A 10,001-nucleotide genomic window follows, 5' to 3' on the forward strand; every position below is an offset into this window, starting at 1 on the left:
AAGACAGTAATAAGAGAAGTTGTACATGGCATGGAGGGCCAAATTAAAGAGATCAGAGATCAATACAAGACTCAACAATCGTAGAGTGATTAATATGACAGAAGTCGCTTTACCCTTCATTCAATGCCAATGCCTTTGAATTTATTACTTGGCTTTTAAAGCTGGCCATGTGCGTGTTAATTAAGTTGGGCTTAGTAATTCACTCCTTGCCTCCTACATCACTTAGATTAAAAAAATAACAAGTTTCGTGAGTCAAAATTTATTATTTTTTATTATTATTTCACTAACGATAATTTATCTCTATATTTACATATGTTCACATATAAAACATATATAATTAATATTTATATTTATTCGATAACTAATAATTATCATATGTTCACTAACAATAATTATCATCTTTAGATAAAATTATTTTTATGTGACNAAAAATAATTAAGAAATTAAATTAAGATTTCAATCATTTCTCTTTATGTTATATATTAGTCATATTTTCTTTTCTTTTATATTTTAAGAGATACTGTCACTACTGTGCACATTCATGTGTGTAGTAGTCCCAATAATGCAGGGGGCAATGTGGCCTAGTACAGCCACAAATGAGCCTGTTGTGGTGAACAAAGTCTGAAAGTCCACCCTTCAAAATATTATTATAACTATATTATTTCAACTACCAAACCTAACCATTCAGATACTTTTTACTTGGGTCCATCCATCTATGGCACAGTGTGTCTATCAAAGTCCCCAATTTAACCTTTACATGTGTGTATAGCATAGCATAGCATCACATTGATGATGAAATGGAAGCCATCAAATCACACAAGCCACTGGGTGCTCTAGTGCTTACCCTCTTCTGGTAATCAAATTCTTTAGGGCCACATACCAAATTACCAATTAATTATGGCATCCCCATTTTTAATTTAACTATCACTTACTTATACTGATTTATGTTAAATATATGTTCTATTATATTAGCAAATGCCATCTACCTATTATTAAAACACAAAATACTCTGTTTCAATACATTATTCTTTTTCACCTGCTGCATTAATCCAAAAGGTTGGTTGCTCGGTTGATGGTATATTAATGTCAAATTAACCAAAATATTCCCAAGGTATTAAAGGAGCATATATAATAAATAATAATTTTCTACATGTAAGATAAATATTAAAAAAATATGAGAAAACTATTAGAATTTATTATTTTTAATAATCATTTTTAATTATCAACTCAATTTTTTCAGTTTAGTAATTTAACAATATATTTTAGTTTATACTTTTAAAATTGATGACTAACTACTAACCTAAAAAAATAAATTTTAATAATCTTTAGTATTTTTTGAATTATCAAGACTCATTGGATTAATCGAACACAATGGAAGAAAAAAATTAATTATAGTTTCCTTTTTGAAATAATTTCTGTATATTATAAATGTGCACGTCTCGATTAAATAAAATTAAACTCTAAACTCTAAAACACCTCCATTAAACAAGAGCTTAAAATTCCTTTAATAACAAAATAATTAACCATTGGCTTGGTGTTACATCAACAATTAAATTAGGTCTCCAACTTCCTTTAAGTGAGTTTCAAAGGTCTAATCCGACAACTTCTTAAGAAGTAACGTCATGGTAAATCTTTGAGCTTGTCTACAGATTAAGCCTAAAGCACTAACCAACCGTGACAGGGATTGTTAATTTACGATTAAGATTAGTTTAATTCAAAGTACATAGTAAAGTGTGGGAACCATAGAAGACATAGAAGATGCGTGCTAGTTTATGATTATGTTTTTTTTAGCAGAGCATCATCACTTGGTCCCGTTCGACATTTTCAACGAGTGGGGGGACCCTTTTATCCACGTTGCTCATTATTATGATTTCCACTTTTGGCTTTTTCTCATACAAATTATTACTAAGATTGGATCATGGTATTAAAATTCGTCGGTTCGCGTCTTAGTATTCTAATTTCCACCGAATTAAATTATAAATTGAAACCTTTTAAGATTTATTATTAGGCAATGATCTTCTGAAATAAATCAGCAAATAAATGGTTTTCCTCCATCTAACTCATCAATTCAACTATTAATACTTAGGAACTAACTGAACATACATGCGAACTAATTTGGAGAAGGAAAAGGTTAGGACTTCATGTTATCATTATTATATATAATTGATGTTGTTCTTAGTTTACATAATACACCAATATCAACTAGGGAACTCATCATGTATGTCACAGATCTTTGTCAATATGGCCAAGTTAGAGAAGGCATTCACTGTCACGCTAGAAATTAATTAGTATTAAAAATGGAATGAAATATATGCAGAAGAAGAACACACTTAATGTATCATAATAATATAGCTAGAGCTAGCCAGTTCTAAAGCTAAGTGTTTGCAGAGAATATGAGGAATACAGTTCTGTTCCATGTGAAACTGTTTCTCTCTTTTTTAAAATAAATAAATAAATGTGCCTATACTCATATTCTAAGATACGGTCATGGAGAATCATTGACTGTAGTAGCATATACATGTCTTGATTGCATCCTTTGCTTTCGCAACAAGCATTCTATTCTGCCTTCTTAGTTCTCAGGAATTGAGCCTAGATCTTAATTGAGGGAGACAATTATAGAAGTTTAATTTCACATATAAAAATGAAAAATAATTGACTTGCTCCTTTCTTTTATAGTACCTACTCTCTTGCATGTATCATGTAGGCATATTTACTCTGATCTGTCCAAATTAAGTAATCATCAACCACAAATTTGATCCCCTTCTTCCTCCATTCCTATTATTCTCAATTATTAAAGGCCCACTTGATTAATTAGGGGAACAAGAAAAAATATATAGTAGGTAATACCTGGCAGTGGTACTTTGAAGAAAGGAGGAAAAATATCTGTGTGCCTTAGATGTGGTCCGAGAATTAAGTAACTGGCTAGCTTTAGTTTATTGAGATTATATTATTATTGATGAATCACGTGAATTTGGGTTAGTTAATCTTATATCTTTTACTTTATCTCTATAACTATAAGCAAACGTGACAACAATGGGGATGTGAAATCTTCTAGTGTCTTTACTAAATAAGTTACTGATCATAAGAAGTTGAGTGAAACAATATTCAAAGCAAACCTCTTTAAACATGATGATAGCTCCGGCTTTAATTTTCAGTTGGACAAAGACAAAAGACTGAACGAGAGAGCTATAATAAAGGGAAGGGTGCACTTGGAAGAATGACGTGCTCCCTCACACACATGATAGACATGAAAGTGAAACCCATCAGATGAAGGTGCTCACGTGAAATTTGTCTACTAATCATCTCTCATTTATCATCTAAGATCAAACAATACTATTATCTGAATAAAGAATAAGAATTTAAATGCTAAATTTGGAGAATAAAAACGACATAAAGTAGAAATTAAAATTTAAAAGTGATAAAATGAATTTCAGTACAAAGTAATTAAATTTTTTGTATGATTCAACACATCCAGCACACCAAAATAGCTCACAAGACATGTCAACTTGCTATTAAGAGGGGCAATGTTGGTTCTTTATAAATGGGGTCCCTTAATAAGACTGATGATGTGGCGCATCACGCTCACACACCCTGTGATATGTTTGTTGTTGGTACACCTTGCTTTTTTACAAATTGGAAACCAAACAGTAAGTAACACTACACCTTATGGCGCTGAAATTTGAAAAGGGGGCGAATGAGAGAGAGCATGGGAGAATATATGCTAAAATAAAAGAGCAATAATGAAGGGGGAAAAAAATTAAAAGGTCATGTGCTATACAGCCAAAGGTTTAGAGGCCTCACGTGATGAAAGAAACCCTACGTCCCTACGCCTTTGTTGCTCCATCTTTATCAGTTATATATCACACTACAAAATTAAGTGACAACTATGAGAAATTGCAAAGGTGATGATGGGGTCGGGAACATTGTAAAACACTAAAACATTTGGATCGTTCAATTCTTACATATTATGATATGACTTCACATTCAAGCCATACATTGGGAGCCACTGAGCTAGTCACAATGCCAGTCACACATCAAAATATATATAATACCATATCTTCAATTTTATTATTATTATTATTATTGACAAAAATTTGTATGGTTATATTATTAAAAAGGTAAATTATACTTTTCATTCTTAATATTTATAATTTTTTTTAAAAATAACTAATATTTAATTTCATCTAATTTTGTCTTTAATATTTTCAATTCATTCAATTTGTCAATAATATTTTTTATTTTCGTCAAAATTATTCCTTAATGTTTTAAATTTTGTCCTTAATATTTTAAATAAAATTAATGTCAAAATATAATTTTGACACAAATAAAAATATCAAAAATAAAATTAAATGTTAAAAATATTTTTTAAAAAATTACAAAAATTAAAAAATATATACTTTACCTTTATTAAAAATAAATAACTTTTGAATATATTAACTAAAAAATGATCGTAGAGTGAATTTAATTAAATGACTATGTAACTCTTGTTATAAAAAAAACTAATATTAACTCATGAATGCCTTCCTAGCCTTTCATTTTCTTACTAGTTTCCTTCTATTTATTTAATTTAATTTCTGGTATCGTTGAGTGAATATTTCATTAGTTTGGGCCCAGTGAGTAGCAATAAACAACTAGTTTTTTTAAAACGAACATTGATAGTGGGCTATTACTGGGCCAAAGTATACACTGTTTTTGGGTCAAGAAATCCACTTGAAGACCAAAAATATCCACTTTGTCTGAACAATGTTTTACAAGCGAGTGCAAAACGGGGGTTAGCCTTGCTCTGTTTGCCCTAATTTTCTAGTTCTCGTTTCTCTAAACAAATACTGGGAATCTGCGATCTTACAAAAAGGGAAAAATAAATAAATAAATAAAAAATAAAGAGCATAGGAATGGTGTAGGATTAGCATGATGAAGTAAGTAATGTGGTTAAGCATCATTCATCATTGCTTTCTGAAATGATACAGCAAATAGTTAGTATGAGGGGAATGTAGGTTGTTTAAGCAGAGAAGCAAGTGAAAACAAGATGATGATTGTCTGCGCCAATAGAATTAGAATTAGAGAGGAAGAAAGCGTTGCTGATGTTGTTGTTGTTGTTATCGTTGGAAGAAGCTTCCTTGATGTTCCTATTATGTGAATTGGAGACTCCTTTCGCCGCCTTCTTCTCCATTCTTCGCTTTGCCACGTACTCTTCTGAAATAAATACATCCATTCCTTTTAAATGTTTTTGTTTGTTGTGGAAATGAAGAAGATGGATTTGGAATGGTAAATGTAAAAATGTAGCGGTGGTGGTGGAACCGTGGAAGAGAAGAGCAAGAGCTAAATACGAGGTTGGTTGTTAAGTGATGAGAAGAAAAGAATGAGGTGGAGATACCATGGGCCTTGGTACCATGTTTTTATTTAAACTGCTTACTCTCAAGTCAAGTCTCGGGTACATAGTACCTACCTGCCTAGGAAGGGGGAGATATTTTTTTTGTTGACCAATGCAAAAAGAAACCTTTTCTTTATTTCTGCTTCATGTTTTATTTCTGTACTGACAACAATTTCGTCAGCCCTTGTCTTTCGAGAGCCTGCTTCTCACGCGGAAATGCGTGCAATACACAGGGTTTAGGCTTTGGCTAAAGAGAAAATTCCATTTGCAGCACCTAGGTTCTTACATTTATATAATCTCGTCAAATTAATAAAAATATTTTAAGCAAGGAATACTTAATGCTTTCATTTGTTAAATGACTTAAATCCAATGGGCTCAAAACATTACCATCATTTAATTTTGGTCATAACCTAAACCTTTTATACATCTACAGAAATGCAGTGGCAACCCAGAAAAATGAAAATTGGTCGATTAGAGGATATTTTCTACAATGTTACGGGGACAGCACATCCAACATTTTCTGCACACTGATCTCGTTGCAAGCTTTTTTTTTGTTCCAATTATTATTATAACCCATTTGATTATGTAACAATTATATCCAATAAGTGTGAATAATTCAATTATTAGTTGTCATCGGGTTCATATTTTTTAATTTTGAAATTCATCTACCAAAATTGCCACTTTTTGTCCATCTTTTACAACGTTACCAGTTGACAGACATGTCTTCAAACCAACCACTTATCATCTTTGTACGTTACTGTCATACCTTTTATAAGTGTAGAAGGTTTTGGTTCTTCTACATCAGTTTAATTTTTGTTACAACTATCTCATACTAGCATAGGAAGAGAAGGCTATAACTTAAGCACCAGAAAAATTCTCTTCACGGTGGATTAAATGAGCAACAATATTTTCTACTTTCCTACCTCTATGGCGATACTACATATTAAAGATGGTATGAAATATGAATTTAATCTCTCAGACTACTTATTATGCGTCAAAACTCAACATCATTGTGACATTCGTGTGATTAAATTGTAAGCATCATCTGCATTTGGAAACAACAAATTACAATGTGGCCACGTTGGTATAACGAATTAACAAAAGGCTAAATCATGACTCTTGTTGTCAATTCAATCAGTGAATCGAGGGCTCTTTCAAAGAGGCAAGATAGAACATCATCTAATTAATTACTGATTAAGGACAAATTAAAAATAATAAAAAGGTATCGCAACGTAACATTATTCGGTTACGCTTTGGTTCAAGAGCTGTTGCGTTGAGCAAAGAGGCATATATTATATATATATACTTGAGAAAATGTTATTGGGAGTGGAAGCGCCTCTTAAAGAAGAGTGGGAGTTAGGAGTTATTGTTAGAATCCAAAAGAATTAAAGGTGAAGCTTCACATATAGTGGTTTTCATCGGACTCTGCTAATATAGCTTAGGATGTTCATGGGAGAGACCTCTGACAATAACTCAAACTCATCGGACTCCGAGGATGTTCCTCACTACTCTTATACCGAAAACAATAAACTCCTCAAATATCAAGGTTCACACTCTCCTCTTGCATTATTGTTGGTGCTTGTGATTGCCACTTTTCTGCATATAAATAAATAATAATGTTACCTTAATTGCTGTGTCAAACGTTTTCGTATAGAGGCGGCAACTTCTTCTGCCAGAAAGGATACAGGGGATTTAGATGGTCCGCTTGCAAGACTTGAAGCAGAGAAGAAACGGGCTTTGATTAAAGCATGGGAAGAAAGTGAGAAGACTAAAATAGACAACAGGTATAATCATAAAGTTCCATCTGAGAAAGACTCTTATGAATATGTCAAAATATCACGTAAAATTATTCTGTAGTATATGTTGGTATATGAATTCGGTTAATATTAACAGGGCTTATAAGATGCAATTTGCTGTTGGATTATGGGAGGATAGCAAGAAAGCGTCGGTTGAGGCAAAGCTTAAGAAAAATGCTGTAATATATACCTGCTTTATTTGCTCCATTAATTATTCCATGTTAATTACATCCCTTCGTTTGATAAAAATGTGATCTAAATGCATGGCTTTAATTTGTTATAACAGGAAAAAATGGAGAGAAAGAAGGCTGAGTATTTCGAAAAGATGCAAAATAAAATTGCCGAAATTCATCGGATGGCAGAGGAAAAAAGAGCAGGAATTGAAGCTCAAAGAGGGAAAGGATTGCTCAAGATAGAGGACACTGCTGAGAATTTTCGCACACGTGGCTATTCCCCAAAGAAAATCCTTTCATGCTTTAGTGCTTAAGCTTTTTTAATTTGTTTTTTAAAGAAAGGATCAGACTCTCACAGTCATCGCCTTCTGTGATTGTTTTCCGGTATAATGGTATGTGCTGTTGACATAATCGTTACTAGGCTTGAAAACAAAAACCCAAAACATAAAGATAAAGATAAATTAATTTTTTATATTATATTTGGTATAAAATATGATGAATTCAGATATATTTTAGTATTATATTTAATTTAAAATAAATATAAAAATTAATAGATAAAATAACTAAAAAAAATTAAAATTTTAGTTTTAGTGTCCGATACTATCTTATAGTTATTCTTATTATTCATTTAAACCCTGCTTCTTATTTTAGTGTTGCTTTAGTGCTTCTCATTTTCGGTTAGGGAAGGCATTGCCATTTACAATGGTTGCTGATCTTTTCCTTTATTTCATCGCGTAATATGCCTACTACCCTCCTAATTCATAATCCCAACTGAAGATTCATCTAAAGAAAGTTTTAAATAATTTTTTACAGCATATATGATATGGAGTATACTCTCATGGATATTCATATCATATATAATATTCATGTCTTGTCCCAAAAAGCATAGCCAGATTTAGAAAGAATAAAAATTTATTCAATAAAGGTAGTTTCATCTATGAAGTTGAACGCGACAACATTAGTTTAATCTTTTTTATTTGAATAAGTAACTAACTCTGAAGATATTTTTTATTTATCTAGAGGGGAGATCTAAACAACTTCCTTAAAAAAAGAGAATGACTATCCACCATTTAATGTGGAATTACTCTAAAAGGTGGCTATCTTTTCTACTATAAATACACTGACACACTCAGGTATATTTAGAATCCAATCTACAAAAAACCTGCTTTAAACCTTTGTTAACTTAAGCATCGGAGTCCCTTGCAGGTACCACCCACCACCTCCTCACGAAGAACTCGGATGGCGGTACTTCAGCATCAACAAAGTCAGACGCTGCCCTAAAAGGAGTTTGTATCTCACGTTCAGGCGCAAATCCATCTGTTTCAGGTAACCTTTAGAATATTGGTGCCGTTGCCGAGGACTTGGAAATCTACACTTAATTGTCGTGGACAATCAATTTGAGGACGGTCACACAGCATCTGAATCAGAACCAAAACCTCATAACTACGACTGAGCACTCGTGATACCTCCGTGACATGAAAGGGCGGGTGGCCCCACGGAGAGGGTACATGGGAAAATCCATCACCACAGCGAATCCATTCGGAACTTCATCCACCCGAGGATGAGGAGCACCTCATCCTACAGAGATCATGGGGTTTGTACATGGGCACTACGATTGATTAGAGCAACTCGAGCAACAGATTGAGTGACAAAGAGAAGCAGAAAGAGATTTGCAAAAAGAGGTACGACGACGAAGAGAATTGGAAGAAAAGCTTTCAAAATTGGAGGCCGACCTCAGAAGTCGGGGTACTCAGGCTAAATGGGAGGAAAGCCCTCTTGGAGGAGAGGATTCATTCATTGAAGAGATCATGCGAGCTAGGTTTTCTAGGAACTTTAAAAGTCCCGACATGAATCTCTATGACGAAACGACCAACCCGAGGCACCATCTTAGCAATTTTAAAAGTCGGATGTACCTAGCTGATGTGTCCGATGCAACTCGCTGCATAGCGTTTCCAACCATGTTAACCAAAGCAGCAATGAAGTGATTTGATAGCTTACCACCCAGGTAGATGACATATTTTGACGACCTAGCAAGGAAGTTTCTTACCCGATTTTCAATTCAAAAGGATAAAGTCAAGCATGCTCTAAGTCTCCTAGCGATTCAACAAGAAGTAGAAAAAACTCTCTAAGATTATATGGAAAGATTCAATAAAGCTTGCTTGAAAATACAAAACTTACCTCTAGAAGCAGTTGATAATTGGGTTGGTTAACGGCATTAGAGAAAGGTCATTTTCTCAATCTATATCTTAGCAACATCCGATCTATTTGTATGAAATACAAGAAAGACCAAAGAAGTACATTAACATGGAGGAGAATCTCGACTTAAAGAGCCAGTTCCAAGGCAAAACCCTCCCTACCAAGTTCGGGACAAAGATAAGGAAGCAAAGAAAAAAGAGGAATACAACTCGAAAAAGCTGCAAAGATATCAAAACTACACCCTACTCCGAATTTCTCTTGTTGACATCAATAGAAAAATTTGCCACACTGAAAAACTTCTACTTCCTTGTCCTATTAAGTACAAGAAAGATGGAAATTAGATGGAATATTGTGAGTACCATAAACTATATGAGCATTCCACTATTGATTGCTATGATATGAAAAATGTGATAGAGAAACTGGCCAGAGAAGTTCGGTTAGATAGATACCTTGCAGATAGGCCCG

The 10,001-nt window shown here is 33.2% G+C and overlaps 1 protein-coding gene across 1 annotated transcript; it reads left to right on the forward strand.

The window, feature by feature from the left end:
• Positions 1-6,788: 6,788 nt before the first annotated feature.
• LOC107479967 (remorin) lies at positions 6,789-7,709 on the forward strand. The gene is made up of 4 exons (XM_016100081.3): positions 6,789-6,917; positions 7,026-7,155; positions 7,265-7,346; positions 7,454-7,709. The coding sequence occupies exons 1-4, from the start codon at positions 6,815-6,817 to the stop codon at positions 7,652-7,654; spliced, it is 516 nt and encodes a 171-aa protein (XP_015955567.1). The 5' UTR covers positions 6,789-6,814; the 3' UTR covers positions 7,655-7,709.
• The last annotated feature ends 2,292 nt before the right edge of the window (positions 7,710-10,001 follow it).

Source organism: Arachis duranensis, chromosome 3 (assembly GCF_000817695.3).
Source record: "Arachis duranensis cultivar V14167 chromosome 3, aradu.V14167.gnm2.J7QH, whole genome shotgun sequence".
Lineage (NCBI taxonomy): Eukaryota > Viridiplantae > Streptophyta > Magnoliopsida > Fabales > Fabaceae > Arachis > Arachis duranensis.